The sequence below is a fragment of the Xiphophorus couchianus genome, chromosome 11, assembly GCF_001444195.1.
Source record: "Xiphophorus couchianus chromosome 11, X_couchianus-1.0, whole genome shotgun sequence".
Classification (NCBI taxonomy): Eukaryota; Metazoa; Chordata; class Actinopteri; order Cyprinodontiformes; family Poeciliidae; genus Xiphophorus; species Xiphophorus couchianus.
The window spans coordinates 26,188,139-26,205,953 of record NC_040238.1 but is presented as its reverse complement, the minus strand read 5'-3'; the positions used below and the strand labels follow the sequence as shown (position 1 = coordinate 26,205,953).

The window sequence follows — 17,815 nt, the reverse complement described above, 5'->3', positions numbered from 1 at the left end:
AAATATTTAAGCCTTACCAAATTGAAAAGATGAACTTGCTCTCCCAACTAGAATAGTCATTAATTTATAGTCTCTTATTTAAGGAGAAAACTTCTACTATGATATTTGTGCCTAATTGTTGACCATTTTCAGAATAGTCTTTCAGGATTCCACACACCCAGGAGTGTGAATGAAGTAGCTACGGTGCGTTTCAGTGTTTGATCAGTGAAGTTGCCTCCGAATCACGGTTGGCTTTCTGCCCACATAAAGGCTGGGGCGCTGATGGGAGTCTGGGTTGTATCCAGATGCTTTATTTGTTTTAGGGGTTGGTTGGTTTGGGGTGGAGGGAGATAGACGAGGCTTCAACATTGCTGCCTTGTTGCAACAGAGACGCCCCATTGTTATACCCCACTGAGACATGTGGTTTCCATTTCTTCTTTACTTCACAGTAAACTGCTGGAAGCTCACATGACAAATACCTGCATTTATTAGACATTGTTTGTTTAACAGGCTCACTAAATCCCTGTGTGGTATTTAATGAAAGGGCAACAGTATGAACGGTTTGGGTTGAAGGGTTTTAGCCCCTTTTTATTCTACTTTCTCCACTTTCATGGCTGCAGATTGGTTAGTTTCAGAAATATTCAAGTTGTTTTACAGCCATATTCAATACATTAGATTATTATTATTGAAAAGTTTATTTATTTCACTAAGCGAAACACTCACTGATGTTTTGAAGCCTTTGTTTCTGTTAATGAATGCGATTTTCTGCTTACAGCGAATGAAAAAATAAAAATATTACATCAGACCAATAAAAAATCATTTTAAAACATAAATGTGGGCTTAATGAAAAGTATTTCTAATTCATGCTTAATGGTTGTTTTTTCAAAACATGACTATTTAGATATTATTTTTTACTTATTTACAATACAGATATCTGAGGTTTATCGGCCGATAAGATCCGATCCTGAAAAAAAGTGCTGAATTGACTTGAAACTTTACGTTTTTCCTTTAAGACAGACATAAGTGATAAGTGTGCTAAATAAAAACAATTATTTGCTTACTCTGCACCAGTACAGCACACTTAAATACCCCAATATCTTCACAAGCTTGGTCAAACGTGTAAAAACAGCACAACTTTAAGTAGTTCAGTCTTTAATTACAGTTCAGAAACTGTAAAGCATGACATCAATCACAATAATAAAGAAAAAAATAAAATTGTACTAAATATATCTGCCGTTATGAATCGGGCACATTCTCACTGGTACCTGATGTAGAATTTTTTTTTCAGTATTGGGACCTATAAAGATATTAACATCGGATTGGTGCATCTCTACTTTTAAGATCACAAACAAATCACTTGCTGTCTCATTTGCACCATTTCTCCAGCCTTTCATTCAGCTTTAGCATTTCGTGCCTGTTTTTTGTTTCCAATTCCAGCAATTTTAGCATGACCAAAACCGTTTCTGTGTGACATCTTCATTGACATTTTTAGAAACATGACATTCTGCTGTCTCTCTCACACACCTCATATTCAGTATGTACAGTTTGTCCTGTTTTAATTATTTCCCCCTCCTATGATAATATTGGCACATTTAGCATTGTTTCCCCTGAGGATGATATCAGCGTGTTATCTGGGAGCTGCTAGCAGCTCTGGCGCCTTGCCTATCAGCTCTGTGGCAGAGCCAGCCCTCGCATTGTCACCAGCTCTGTCCATTGGCTTCAGCGGATTCCTGGAGGAAAGGAGCTTTTTATGGTAATGTGCTTAAGTTAGCTCACATTTGAGATGTAGAATTGTTATCAAACTGTTAAAACGGCTTTAGAGAAGCTTTGTGTTCGTTTTAGGGATGGTGGTGGGGACAGTGGTGAGAAAGGGATTCGTCAAAACCTGGCAGAGTTTGGGTGTAGTGGTGTTTTACTGACAAAATAAATATCATTGTTTTATTTCCATTTTCCTGATGAATATATTGTCTTAATTTTGAACACTAATTATCCATTAAAGACAACCATAGGCCTGTGCCAAAGCTGGCTGTTAGTAAAAATTATACTATAATAATGCTTGTAGGTTATTGGATGGTTCTGACTTGCAGGTCTGTTTTTTTGAAAAAATGTCACTTCATTACTTTAGAATGTAGTTTTTGCCAATAAAATAATAAGAGTAGGAGCTAATTGACCACCACTTTAGCAAACAAATCTTGGGTGTTTCAAAATATAAATATCTGGACCATTTAGGTAATGATAAAAAACAAAATGCACTCATTTGTTTTAAAATAGATCCAACAAGGTTCTGTTTTCAAGAATGAGCCCCTGTTATGGTTCTCAAAAGAAAAAAGTCAATAGTGAATAATATTCTGCGTCCGTGTGGGTCATCGAGACACAAAAATGATTTGTGCCATCATTTGTGATGGCACACATGATTCTATTTTGTCATAAAACATATCTGCTAAAGAAAATCCATCTCAGGAAGCTGAAATATCTTTGCTCAATGCCACACGCACGGTTGGTTGGTGTTTGCAAAGCAAATCCAAGGCCACCATTTACAGTATTTCCTGGACTAAGTCACTTTTCCCCCACAGTTCTATAAGTTCCTGTGACTTGTATTTGTTTTTCTCTAATTACTCAGAATCCAGAACACAACATGAAAACGGATATCTTTAAACAGCTGGTTAAAATATTTCCTCTTTCAGAAGCTGAAAGTTTTCCCCCATCATTCTCAGTTCTGGTCAGGATTACAACTTTAAAGCCTGCCAGAGTGTTTAGGCTACACTATGTCCACCCTGTGCTACAATAAGTCAGCCCTCTACCCTTCACAGTAATTTAATCAACAAAGAAAATGAATAGTAAAAGCTAAGATGAAATCAACATACCAATTAAAGTATTTATCATTTCTTGTTAGTTTGGACCTAAAATTTGGTTAATCGTACCCAAGACTTAGTGTGGGATTTCAGGATCCTTCCCTCATGTACTCATGCCTAAAGAAGCATGAAACGTACACCCTGGACATATGTCTTTAACTTGTATTGGTTTGTGAATCTTTAAAGCAATCCATAACTGATTAAATTTTGCTGTACTTTTTTAATGTAGCTTGGCGTGTCAGCTCTGAGGTCAGTAATTAAAACTGAATCACTCATTATGAAATAACTGAGCTTCCCTCTGCCTCTACTTCCTTCTCTGTATTCCCACAGTTGTTTAATGGCTTTAGATTTTTTTCTACTGGTATGGCAGGATTCCAGATGAACTAAAATTTATCTCATAGAGGTTTTCTTTCTACCCGAGTAGAAGGGTTTTCTGGTAAGCAAGGCATTTCATTAGCCTTTAAGCAATGACATTAGCTTTACTGCTAGAATTGATGTTTACGAATTCAAATTGGATGTTGCAGACATGCAATAACCACATCCTCCGGGGGGCTGCACTAAAAGCTGTCAAACACTCAGGCAACGGTGTAAAGTGCCAGTCATTCATCATTCCCGCCATCATTTAATGTTCAATTATGTCAAAACAGCCTTTAGGTCCTCGGCACTGGGGGATTGATGGCTGCTCTGTGTGGCAAGTGGAGCTTTCAGGCTGCATTATAACACAATCAGTATGGTTCAACAGTCCCAGCTCTCTGCTACATTAAATAAACGGCAGCCAAGCTCCCTCTCTGGGCACCCACCCCGCTTCAAATTGAACGGTTCCAGCGGGAGCACCGTGGCTGCCGTTCAGAGCGTTCGTTCACACCGGCAATGGAGTTAAGGAGATAGTCTTTGTTCTGCCAGAAATAATTGATGTGCCTCAGCATTGGTGAGAGGGATTGGCTCGCCCAGGTTTGATTTGGAGTTTGGCTGTGCTGGGTTATTTGCTCGTTCCACAGCCCCACGAACTGCAGAGTTACTGTAATAAATCACTAATGTTCATTCCAACATTGCTGCAGATCCAGAAAAATGTGAGTCGCTCATCCAAAACTCTGTCACTGTGGTTTTTGTTTCAACTTAGTTTTTGTTTCTCCTCTGCACTTTATTTTTCAAGATTTGTGTTTTACAGACTCAAGACAGGGGGTTCACACATACCTTAAAATGATCTAAATTAACTTTTAAAAATATAGTTTGGCCTTAAATACGTTAAACACTTGTTACATTTGAATTTTGTCATGATGGGACTACCTAGTCGCTTACATTCTATGTATCTTTTTTTCTCTGAACTTTTTTGTCATGCAAATGTTTGAGTCTTATGCCAACATCATTACGTTCAGTGACTTGAAGTGGTTGCAGCTAACTGTAACTAGCAGCTAATGTCCCCTTCCTATCAAATCAGCTAGCAAGCTAGCTTTTTGGGTCCATTGTGGATAAGTGCAAATTTACTGTCAATTGCACTAGCTAGCAGGCCAGCTTTTTTGTGTCCGTCATGGGGCAATGAAAATTTGTTGTCAGTTGACTGGGCAATGTTCGTCTTCGCAATAGGCTCACGTCTTTTGCCCACCCATACAACGCTACATGTGTTAAGGGTGTAGAGAGTATGAGAAGCAAAAAGCTGCTGCCAAAAGTCACAAACAGAAATGTAACGTTTTTGCTTATTTGGCACTGACACTATCAGCACTGATCTAAGAACATTTGGCGAGACACAAACTTAAAATATATACATTTGTTGCGATGCAGGCCTTAAATTTCAACCATAATTGTCTTAAAAACGGTCCTGAAATGTCTTAGATTTGAATTGGTGAAACTGTTGGAGACCCTAAAAAGAATATTGCTCTCGCTGGGTAATAAATAAAAGATGGCCCTCAATGTGTGCCTATCTCTTTACTTGGAACCATCTCCTCCATTACAGTCATAATACATTTCCCTATTTTCAGCTGATTGGCTGCAATACTTCAAAGTTGACTGATTGTGAACTAAAGCTGTCAGAGGCTCTGAAGCACGCTGTAGACCAAATGCGTAGTTTTAACAGGATTAAGGCGATGCAAAGCATGAAGAAGGTAAATAGAAGTAAATCCCAGCGCAGTGTAATTCACCTCTTTCACTTAGCCAAGCTTCTTCTGTCACTGTTGTTGCCTTGTGAGCCTGAAATAGCTGCTGGCTTTATCTCCTGGTGGTAAGAGTTGGTTTTCTGAGCTTCAGGAGAAGCTTATCATCCACCATGGTCTCTGCCAGGGCTTTGAGGGTCTTGGGCGTTGGGTTAACAAAGGTCGGCTTGTCAAACTGTAAGGCTTATTAATAGTACAAGCTGAAGCCGCTCCTTGAAGCACATGACTTTGCTTTGTCTGTGGAACATTTAAAGTTAAAACTGATGGTTGAAACCAGAAATTTACATATGTTGAATAACAAAATATATATACGTATATATAATGTAACAGAAGCCAAAGACCTTGTGAAGATACTGGAGGAAACAAAAATGATAGTGTCACTGTCCACACAGAGTGTGTTCTGTATAAACATGGGCTGAAAGGTCACTCAGTGAAGAGGAAGTCATGACTCAAAAACAAACAAAAAATAGCAAAATTGCAGTTTAAAAATGCACACAATGACAAAATCCTTCACTTTTGGAGACATGTCAGAGATGTGTAATGAAACTAAAGTGGAACTGTTTGGTCGTAACGACCGGCATTGCTACATTTGGAGGAAAAACTGGGATTCTTATACCATCCAAACCATGAAGTATGGGAATTACAGTATCATGTTCCTGGGCTGTTTTGCCGCATGAGGAACTGATGGACTTGATAAAATAGATCGGATTATGAGGAAAGAACATCTAATGACATCAGCCAGGAAGTTGAAGCTTGGGCTCAGATGGGTCTTCCAGTGGGACGATGACCCTAAGCATACAGCCAAAGTTGTCTAAGGACAACAAAGTCAATGTTTTGGTGTTCTGAAATTCTGATCTCATTCCTAGAGAGAATCTGTAATGCTATCAAATACTGAGGAAATGTATGTAATCTTCTGATTTTGAAAACATTAGCAAAAAAATCTGACATATTCTCTCTCTCATTATTGTGGTATTTAGCTAATAGAAATAATATTGGTAATTCCAACTGACCTAAAGCAAGAGAAACTTGATCTGATTTATCTTCAGACAGTGAGGGGGAAGAAAAGGTATTTTTATTCGCTGTCTGTAAACTCCAGGCTTCATCTGCATCTGATGAAATCGACCTTTGGAATTCGTGTACACATCAGTGGAAAAACTGAGCTACTTTCAAGTACTGAAAGACAGATGAGAAATGCAGGCCAGTTATCTCAGCATCTTGTCTCATCTGTAGGTTTTCATCATTACCTCTGGAAAGCAGCTGTGACTCAACCGGAGCTACGATCTGCACATGGAATCAAAACTTCTCTGTAAAAACAAGCTGACTGGGGGATGTTTAGAAGTATATTAAAACAGCAAATTTGTAGAAAATATTGATGTTGATATTGTGCAATAATAACCACATTACTCATACCAATGTGGAACTGTTAAACAAAAGTAACTGTGTGCTTTCTCAACAAACTATAAATCAATTAATCGCATGATGAATTAAAATAAGTACGATCGTTTCAATTTTTGGTCACAGGGACTTCATATTCTGTTTCGGTTGTTTTGTTAATTTATTTTGGATATTTAAAATGTTTTCCACTTTCACTGTTAAATGTTTTTTTAGAAATGAAAAAGATTTTTTATATCTTTGAGAGTGTACTTGCACTAATATACCGTAATTATTCTTATATTCTTATAATGACAGTATTATAACTTATGGGAAAAATTTCTGGAGCAACTTATTGTCCATCAACATTTGGTATCGTCACACACACCGTATGTGTGTGTGACACACATAACGTTCGCTTGCAGAGCCTTTTCATCAGTTCTCCTACTTAACTTCTCTCTGTTGCTCCTCAACTCCTTCGCCGCCTGTCTCTGTCTTTCCCTCCCTGCGTCACGCCGCCCCTTGAGCACCACAGCAACCTTCTCCAAGGGATCGGTTGCCAGGAGACAGGCTTCTCGCCCCATTGTATGCCGACAAAAAGGTGGATGGGTTGGGTGGCGGGGTTACAATCAGCAGGCCCGCGGAGAGTCGGAGGCCAGGGGACTCTCGCACTTCCACAATCACGATTGTGTTAAAGAGGAGGAGGACTGGCAGGAAGGGGATGAAGAGGCCACTGATTGAGTGAGCGCAGACTGGAGCAATGCTGACACCCCCTGACCCCGAATTCCTCGAGCTTACTCCAGATCTCCCAGTAATCGCGCTGGGTGTGCTGTGTCACGGTAGGATGGAGATTGGAGGCAGTGGGCGACTCGCAGCAACCCAGCCAGACGGGATTAGTTATTATAACAAACTTTTTAATTAGGCTACACGGCTCCGCCCCCGCTGCCCTGCAACCTCACCGCCCTGCTCCTGCTCTGCAGACTAAAGACGCGCAAATACACACACTGGCATGCATCTTAATTTAACTACAGACACTAGGCTCACGGAAATAAATGAGTGCCTGCTTTGCGTGCATGGCTGCGTTTACCAGCAATCCATTTTTCATTTAATTTCCTTGTTTTCCTTGGACTAAGATGATGGCCTCCCTTATCAATCCATTATATTCACTTAAAGCTAGAAGGCCAGTTTACTTTTGCCCTTGTGCCATTACTCTAAATAATGATCGCTTTCACCCTAAATAAACTAATGATTACATGTAGCAGCCTCACACCGCTGCATACTTCATTTATCATTGATGCCTCTGAGGAACATCCTGCAGGGTTCACACACTGTACAGAGAAAGTGCTGCTGATAGTTACTGATTAACACCCTGAACTACTTTCTGTTTGCATGTCAACAGGTTTGATTATGGCTTTTGTTTTTTTTACCAGAAGATCTCAGTGGTAGATTAGATGATTAAAAACAAAAAAATTTTGGTTTGGATTTCTATGATTGCTTTGTTATTGTTGTTGGTTATTAAAGATGGCAGAATACAAACTTTCTTGGAATTAATTCAGATTTTTTTATGTTCCACTCATATTTTTTTTTTTTAACATTTTCTTTACATGTGTACTTGTGTGTGAATGCTGGAATAAACTTCAGTAGCATTTTTGGGGGGAAATAAATCCAATAATCCATCCAATTATTAATTGTCCACCTGTTAAAGAAATTAATATCGCACATTTTATAATAATAAATGTTTAACTAATTTCTTAAGTCGCTAGACTTAAGATTGTTTTTCAATCATTGTTGTACATTATAATATTAGTAATATTCCTTTATTTAATCAGGTAAACCCCGTTGAGATCTAGATCTCATTTTCAAGAGGGACCTGAAACTAACTTCACTCGGGGAATCGAACCCCGGTCTCCCGCGTGACAGGCGGGGATACTCACCACTGTACTAATGAGGAGATAGATAGCATTATGCTAAAATGACTTATTGAAGTTTTATTTGCCATGCTCATCTTTGAGTCAAATTTAGCACACTGCTTTGCTCCTCAAGCCAGTGTAGCAAGAACAAAATGGAAAAGGTTTCTATCAAGAAAAAGACTGAAGAAATCATCCAGCCACTCTGCTGGGGAAGAAACTACTGCAATAAAAACCTTAAGAACATATGGCTAAGTAAAATCACAAGGTATGAGGCAGGATTCAATGTAATTGAACAGAGAGTAAGACATTCTAAACATACAGCCCAAGCTACAGTGGAAATGTTTAGATTAAAGCATATTCATGTGCTTTAATGGCCTAGTTAAAGTCCAGACCTTAATCCGATTAGGAATCAGTGACTGAGGCACTCTCCATCCAATCTGACTGAAGTTTAGCTATTTTTTAGCTAAGAAAAAGCGGTAAAATTTTTCTCCTGTATGCATAAATGTGGAGCAGGTAATCACCCTAAGAGTAATTACAGTGACAGTGATTCTACAAAGCTTGCTTCATCTTCTACGGTACTTTGTGTTGGTCTCTCACATGTAATTTAATTTTTTAAAAAAGGGACATGGATACTTTTACAAGGTAATGTAGTTACCAAAGCTTGTAAGTTACCAAAACGTGATTTTTGATGTGCGAGGGCCCAAGGCTGCAGATTTTTTCAGTTTTTAGTTTCTGAATGAAGCTGAGCTGCAACCTAGACAAATAGTTTATGAACCCAGGATGTCATAGATTTAACAGATACATCAGACTGTGCCCTTTATTACCTGCCAGAAATCAATCACTATAGTCAACTGTTCCAGCTGAACGCGTTCTTCTTCTTCCCTCACAATACAATCTTCTCCGCTTTCAAAGCAACTGTGAATAACGCCCCAGCTCCTCGTAGCGCGTGATGAATTGACACAGCTTTCCTTCATGCGGATGACAAGCTGAATATCCGTTTTGACATTGATAGACACATATCTGTTTTTTTTCTTCTCCATTTTACTCCTCCATTCCCTAGCCCCCGCTGAAGGCGATGGATCACTCCCCAGTCAAGGGCGTCTGTCAGAATCTGTGGGCTCAAACGACCAGCTGCAGCTCCGGCAGTCGGAAAATGAAACCACCGTGTCACACGCTTACAGGCTCTGAAATTCAGCTTTAGTGGATGTGGCTGGGATTGCTTCATGTTGTGCATCTCATTTAGTTGTGTGTCAATGCTCAGAGGGTGGGTACGGTTCAGAAGTTGAAATGGAGCAAATGGAGATAAATCTGCTACTCTGTTTCCTGTGAGCCCAAATTTTCATCAGTCGAATGATCCTTATCCTTTCAGCTTCTTCATCAAGAAATGATGGATTGACTTGCAGTTTAGGGTTGTGGTAAAAAAAAAAAGGAGTACTAATCCACATTTTTCACTTCCGACACGATACAGAGGTTTGGTGTTAACCCTTATCAATTCAATACAGAAAATCGACGCTGAATTGACTTAAAACATGTATTTTTTAAACAACACAGACATAAATGATCTGAATTGCAAATTCATTTGATAACTCTCCACCAGTAAAGCACACTGTAATACACCAATAACTTCATAAGCTTGGTAAGAGCCAATGTAAGAAAAGGAAACCGGCAGAAAAAAATAGATTGACAATCTTGGTCAAACATGTAAAAATAAACTGCAGCAAACTTTCTTTCAAATGGTTTAGAAAGTGCAATGAAGAATTCTAAATATAATGTAAAATAAACAATAAAGCATTACATTCCTCAGAGCATGAAGCATAGAATTGGACTGACTAGATCTGCTCTTAGGAATCCGGGACATTATAACCGATACCCGATGTAGAATATCTGATGCAGATACTAATATTTGATCGTGCATCTCTATAGAGTACATATTTAAAATGTAAACCATGTGACATTTGTTTTCCTATGAATAGCATGACCATGCTTTTCATAGGCAGACATGAAGAGCTTATTAAAAGAATGGCTTTTCATTGGCCATTCTTATGAAAGCATAGACCATCATCACACAAATTGTCATAAACAATTGTGACGATTTATTGACGCAATAAAAAAATTTGTTGGACAAGAAATTGTCCAACAAATTATTGCAATAAATGATAATATTGTCATTTTGAGAGCATCTGTAACTGATGTAATTCCCATAAAGAAATACAAATTTTCCTCTTCCTGTTTCCCTGATTGTCTTTTCACACGACAGTAGATTCTTTCCGTCAGTGGAGAAGCACCTAAATGTAACGCTGATGTAGCCAAAGGAAAATCCCATGTTTTTTTTAATTACACATAGAGCTTTTCGTATCAACAGAACGGTTTTATTATAGATATGTACTTAAAGAAATCCCCCCGACCCTATTTATTTATTAGTATGTGGGAGGTTGTCAAATGGATCTTAACACATTATGACAGCGTGTGACAGCTCTATTCTCTATGGGCTGCGTTTCTGTCACAGCTGAAATCTCCTATAGAACGAGATATTTTAACCCATTTTGTATGTGGAGAAGAATATCAGCAGCTTCTTGTCATTTTTAATGGACCAGTTTCTCTTCGTGTTATAATTTATCCCTGTTTTTTTTTCACTGCGTAGTTATTTTCTGAAAACATGTGGATATAATTATAGAGAATATGTACCTATTACTTGGGCAGAGATGATAACCTGATCATTTTCTCTTAATCTGCAGATTAAATTCCAAAAAAAATCTATTTTTGTATGCATCAAAATGAGGAACTCAAATCTTCTGACTATAAATGAATAGTTTGACTATCATTTATACAAATCAGATAAAGTTTGGGGGCATAGACTTTAATAATGGGGAAAACTTTGTAATTCTTTCATTTTCAGCACAGGATTTTTCTTCTCCTGTGCTTTCTACTCCTGAACGGGAAACCATAATTAATCCAAACTAAAGCGCGGTTTCTCAAAGGGTTCGGTTTGTTTGACACAATGCAGTTTGAAAGCAAACCTCACCAGCAGAAAATGTAGCCTGTTGCAGTTTTTGGTCCCAATCGAACTGTACCGGACCATCAGTCGTGAAAACACCCTTAATCTGTAAACTCAATTTCCGACTCCGTTGTTAAATAATGTCCTTCTTTTACTCTGAATAGTAATGAATAAATCTTACCCTAAAAGTTAGTTCTGAGTCCTATTTCCCAGTGCTGTGGATCAGTGATCCACTGATTATGACCATGAAGGGCTCATAAACTGTGTTTTAGTAGCATTAATAAATCAGGCTGATGTCAACAAGGCATCTGTTTGCAATGATACAGAGATATATAATGTTTTATGGAGTAAAGCAGTCTCCATCACTACTACCCTACTATGGTAAAATACAAAATTCATCCCATGCAGAGGAGAGTATCCAGCAGGTTTCACATGTTTCAGGTGAAATATTGCTAAGTTTATTGCTAGACAAGTTACAGCTTTGACTTTGACGTTCTTTATCCCTCTCTGTCCAGCCTTGGTCTCACCTTTAGAGATCACATCTAGTCCGAAGGCCCCTCTGGAGAAGGCCAGCGGGCAGAGTGTGAAGCTGGACTGCCAGTTCTCCCTGAGCTCCTCAGACACTGGACCTCTGGACATAGAATGGAGTTTGCTGGCCTCCGACAACCAAATTAACGACCAAGTGGTATGTGACCATGTTTTTTATATTTTGAGCTCTTTATTTTTCTTTGGTGTAATTCTTGATATTTCTGCCATCATTTCTTACTTGAATAAAATAGAGCACAATTTATTTAAAAGTTCTTCACTGTGTTTAAACCATTACATACCTATAGGACATGGAGACTGTGTGTAGCTATAGCTGAGGTTTTCTTTTTCTTTCTCTCTTTCTCCTGTGGCTTTAGTGACTGTTTTTCCCTCCAAAATTCTTTAATTCTCGTTAGTCAGAAATGGGTCAGTACATCGTCATTAGGTACCTCTGTTAATAACGCAGCCCTCTCTGTCTGCTGACCCAACAAGCTCCGCTCTAACTAAAGAGACCTAAATCCTCCTCTGTTCACTGGTTTCTGATTTGAACTGATCCTTTCCAGTTAGGATTTACCTTCTTTTTTTCCCCTCGACGATACTAAGGCTTATTGTTTTCAAGTATCGTTTCATGCGTTTTGGTTTCACACGCCGTATGTTCCCGAGAATTTAAATATTTCCGACATCTCTCGGGGAACACATTTGTTCTCCTTGACCTGTTAGATTCCCACACGTTCTAGTAGCCTTTAACCAACACATAGTCACGCACGGACTAAATTCTTCGCAATTAGTGGCACATTAATTCCAAGTGGCTGTTTTAGTATATGTGACGGGGATCTGTAGAATTAGGCCAATGTGCTGCTGTGTCAGACAATGAAAGGAGAGTGAAAGTTTATAGCCAGAGGCTCCCAGATGCTCAGGAACCATTATGAACCTTTGCTCACATTAAGGCGAGTAAATCCAGGCTGGACTCAGCAGGGCAGTTTGCTACAACATGTGGGCTTGCCTACAATATCTCATATATCAGTATCTTTTTGTGGCTGTTGAGCTGGAGCTAACTCGTGGTGCTTTTGTCGGATGGAGTGAGAGATGCCTGTGATTCTGGAAACAACAGTCATTTGCATTTTTTTCTCGCTGCCTGGCTGCGGACTCGCTAAAGGGAGGGTCTGTCCTGAATGTTTCCCACCATGGTGACAGCTACACATGGCCCACTATCAGACTCTCACGTTATTGCAACTTTGAGTAAAGTTGCCGTGGTTTCCAGGTCTGCTGTGTAAATAATGTAACATAATCATTGTTCTAATTGTATTTTTGAACATTTATTTTACTTTTGAGTTTGATATGCAGACTGATGCAGTTTCCAGAAATATACATATTACCTAATTTGTGTTTTTTTAAGTCGAGGAAAAACGAGGGAGGTGTGAAGTGTAAGGGTGCGCCTATAAATCGGCTCAGATTTCCTTAATTTTGGAGATTGGACAATAGTTAACCAATCTGATCCACCGATCTTATCTTCCTCCATAAAGGTATGAAAATCAGCCACTGCCTCCTTTCTCACTGCCATGACAGAGCTTTCACCGACACACCCGCTCACCAAGTCACGTCTGCACGTGGGTAGTTCACAATAGTCCCTGCAATGTAGCTAGTCTGGTAAAAACCAGCCCTTTGCACTACACTTTGCTTCGTACAGAGGGTCTGGGCTCTTGGCTGTTGAGAAAGAAGATTAACAACGTCCAACTGGCACATTGCATTACGGACAAACAGTAGTGATTGGGTCAAATTTAAAACTCCAGTCCACGCCTCTAGGTTTTTGTATCCACAGGCGACATGAATATTTTTGAGAAACATTCAGATGCATTTATTTGATGTAGTGAGGAAATGTATAATCTTTTTTACGATTCTTCACCAGATGACTACAAAGATAACAAATGGCTTAAAAACCTCATGTATGAAAATTGCTACGTCGTTGTGCACAAAGGATTTCTGTCTGCAGAAATGTGTGGTGCTCTCTACTTGACTGCTTCATAAAAGCAAACTGGAGAATGCGGGGAAAGAGTAATTTAAGCACAGATTCCATTTAAATGGAATTAATGTGGAAAAAGACACTTCGACGTCTCCATTAGTCATTCTGCCTTACACAGCAGACCGGGATAGATCCACAGGATCCTTTGTACACCTATAGATTAAAGCAGAAGTCACTATGAATAATTGTTGTGAATTGAAAATTGATTTTTGAATCAAATCATAGACTCAAAAATCAGAAGTGAATTGAAATGGTGAAAGATTCACAATCCAACATGGATGACAAAAATAAAGTCAAAATCAGTAGGAAACTACAATCAGTGCACCCCTACTGAAGACAATACTTTATTACTTTGTCTTATATCCCATAGAATAAATTTAAATTGTATGAATGCTATGTTAGCGTTTTTATTGAAACGGTGACTTGTTAAAAAAAAAAAAATCACATATATTGGTACCAAGAACTGACCCAGGCCTTATATTTATGAAACGTAGTCAGAGTTTTTTGTTTGCTGGTGGGAAATAGTGGAAGAGTTGAAGGATTTTAGGAGTTTAGGGGGGAAAAGGACATTGTTTGCGCATGCCTATGGCGCTGTGTTTTTTTTTTCCCCCATAGAAGTTAATCTGTTAACCTTGAGTCTAATTCGTAGCAGAGATGTGAACTTCCAGGCTTGCAGCCTGACTCATTCAAATGAAGAGCCTCAGTGGGGGGGAGAGATAATGAAACGTTGCTCTCCTTGAGCGCGTTTGCAGTACACAGGTAACGCGGCTCTCTGCTTTGCCTCTCAAATAAGCACCTCCTCCACCTTTAACTCTCGTCGCAGATGCGTCACATGACGGTGATGTCATCCTAAAGCGTATGCGATGAAACCAAGGTTGAACTAATAACACTCTGCCGTGTTGTCAGTTGACAGGGAAGGATCGCGCTGACCGGCAGTCAGTTGCCACCGGTTATGAGCGCGGCGCTGGCTGTGTTGCTCTGCCGTCCTGACCCTGTCTTGGCTCGCTTGCCTTCTCATTGGCCCGTTTCATATTCCTTTTCCCCAGACTCTCAAGGTTACTGTGCAGTTTTAGGAGCTCGAGGTGTCTGCGTGTGTAAGCGCTTCCATCTGTTTGCTCACGAAGGGGCTAAGCTGGAGGTAGACCTCATCCAACTCACCTTGGGGCGTTTCCATTTCCTTTCTTTTGTGCTCTTGTCTCACATAGCTGTTATTCCTGCTGGGTTTGCTGTCCCAGTAAAGTTACTGGGATCTGCTTTCCTCCCCTGAGAGCAATGTGGAATTTTAACAGAATTACCTGCTTTAATGGTTGAAGATGAGTCAGGCTCATTCCAAGAGCTGTTGGCCTGATACTTTGGAAACTAGTGTTGCTGTAGCAAGTAAGCAGTTGTCACTAGTGGAAATTTCAACTTAAAAACAAAATTTCTGCAATAGTTTTAAGAAAAGGAAGATGAAAAATAATTTCTTTTTACATAGACAAGGATCAAACCAGTTTTCTATTAACAGTATCAGAATACAGAGCAAAGTAATGATTTAGTTAAACTACTCTATTTAATGAAAGATGCATTGATTTAAAAATGCTCGTTTTTGTAAATCTTTGATCTTCCGATACCAATTTTTGATTATTTGGATTTAAGAATATTTTTAAGATGCATTTCCATTATAAAGGTGTGCAAATCTTTGTTGACATTTTGCTGACGTCCAAAAAAACAAGTACAATTTTGCAATTGCAGCCTTTTGATTAATTCAAAAGCACAAAGAAAATCATTAGCACGGCTAGCATTGCTAACTGTAAACATCAGTCACTGTGTTAATGGTGTGGAGTTTTCTAACAACATTTCCAAATCCTGCAGGTTCCATGACAGATGACAGAGGTTGAAAAACCAAAACACAGCAACTTTGCTGCAATACATGTAACCTTAAATAATAAAGTCAACGTGTTCTACATTCACTGCTCTAGTTTGACAAAAGTGTCTTCTAGATTATTTGCATTTAATGTAGGATGTTGTAGTTTTTACATAAGAGTCCTTTTGAGTCTTGAGAATTGTAAATTTTGAAATGCAGTGGAATAATTTTAGTCCAAATATCACCAGCTCTGAAGTAGACACTGGCTATCAGAAGCTACGTAATTTCTATCATGTTTGATGGAACCTAAAGAGAATAAACCTGATTAATATTATAAGAAGTTGATATTTTGTGTTCTTAATAACCCCAGGAAAAAAACCCTATAAACCTGAATGTGGATAAGTGTGGAATTTTGGATCTGAAACTGTGTAGGAACATTGAAGTTACTATGTTGGTACAAAATAATTTCTGAGATTTAATGTCACTGCAACCCCCTTTTTTTCTTAGCAAAGTGATTCCCAGCTACAGAAGAAGTTCCAGGACATTGTCTCTTATTGGATGTGCTTAATAAGTGTCTCTTGATTAAAATTAATCTTTCAGTCAGCAAAGAACATTTTGGATCATCCATGGATTATAATACCACATATACTACCCAGCATGCCTTGTGGTACTTTAGTTGTTCTCTTTTCTTTGCTTCCTTAAAACAAACCCTACCTTCTGAAGCTGCAGGTTATAAACTCTGGCCTGATAAGAGTTTAGATTCTGATCTTTAAGAGAAATTGAATTATGTTTGAAAGAGTTGAGAAGGAAGAGAAGTGAGTGATACAGTAATCTCCTTACTGAGAGGACAGGCAGCGCAGAGTTGTTGTGAAGGAGAGAGATTCGTGGAAACTCTCCACTTTATCTCAGTCATACAACACACACACACACACACACACACGGCTAGTTTGATGGTGCTGAAAGAAGCTCAGGGTAGTGAACATCAGCCAGCGTTCCTGTATTCAGCAGGTGCTGCTTGTCTGTCTGTGTGAAGTTGCCAAGTGGAGGAAACAAAGGCAGTGCTGTTGTTCCCGATTCTGTTGCAAATGAGTTTCTACACACACACACACACACATAATATATATCTATATATATTATGTGGGTATGTGTGTGTTTAAGTTCTAGTTATTACCGGAGCATTGTTTGTCTCACTGTGTGTTTATGTAGTGGAATGTTTTCTGTCCTTGTTTGATTCAGACTTCCATTATAGATTCATCATCCTGCTTCTTCATGCTCCTCACTCAAGGGTGTTGCTGTTCTGTCGATAGTGGCACAGAAAACCTTGTTGATCACCGTCTCCATGGAGATTTGCAAGAATATGATGGTGTCTGGAAAAGAGAATGGGAATTCTTTTCATTATGTGCTCTCCTTTCCCCTTATTTTGATGGTCATGTCTTCTTCCTCTACCATCACTGTAGCAGGATTCTTATTAGCTCCACCTGACTGTGTGTGTGCTTTGTTGACTCTGCGGGTGTTGGTTTTTTTTCCACTGTGGTGGCTTTGTTTGTTCCACCTTCACTTTACTTGAGCAGAGAAAGAACATAATGACACAGTGCTGGGTTGAGGACCACTCTAAGGTTAATCTCTGTCTGTTTGATTTGTGTTTGTTTGCTGTAATAAGCAAGGAATTTGTTGCATAAATTAAAAATTTTGTTGTGCTTCCTTGCACAATGGCAATAAAGGACTTCTAATTCATAAATGCATGATCTCTCCTATTTTTTTTTTTATTGACAGATTTTTTTTTTCTTCTAAATTATGAGTAGGGGTGCGTGATCCACTTTTTTCACTTCTGACACGGATAACTTAATATCGTCCGATATGATCCGATACAAGAAAACAGTACTGAATTGACTTAAAAGTTTTCTTTTTTTAAACATAGACATGTATGTACTAAATTTGCACCAGTTTTTCACACTTAAATACACTAAGATCTTCACAACCTTGGTCAAACATGTAAAAACAACACGACTTTAATTTGTTCAGTCAGTGTAAGTAGGAGCATAACAGCAAATGTAAAATAAATAAAAGAAAACTTGGTGGGAACATGGGAAAAATAAACTGTAACAAACCTTTAAAACAGTTCAGAAAATGCAATGAGGAATTCTAAATTTAATGTAAAATAAATAATGAGGGA

The 17,815-nt window shown here is 38.8% G+C and overlaps 1 protein-coding gene across 1 annotated transcript in view; it reads left to right on the top strand.

The window, feature by feature from the left end:
- The window catches only part of cxadr (CXADR Ig-like cell adhesion molecule), a 47,051-nt gene that overhangs the window by 16,249 nt on the left and 12,987 nt on the right, over positions 1-17,815 (top strand). The window contains exon 2 of the mRNA XM_028032104.1: positions 11,770-11,939. Within this exon, the coding sequence (XP_027887905.1) occupies positions 11,770-11,939 (170 nt within the window). The remainder of the gene's footprint in view (positions 1-11,769; positions 11,940-17,815) is intronic.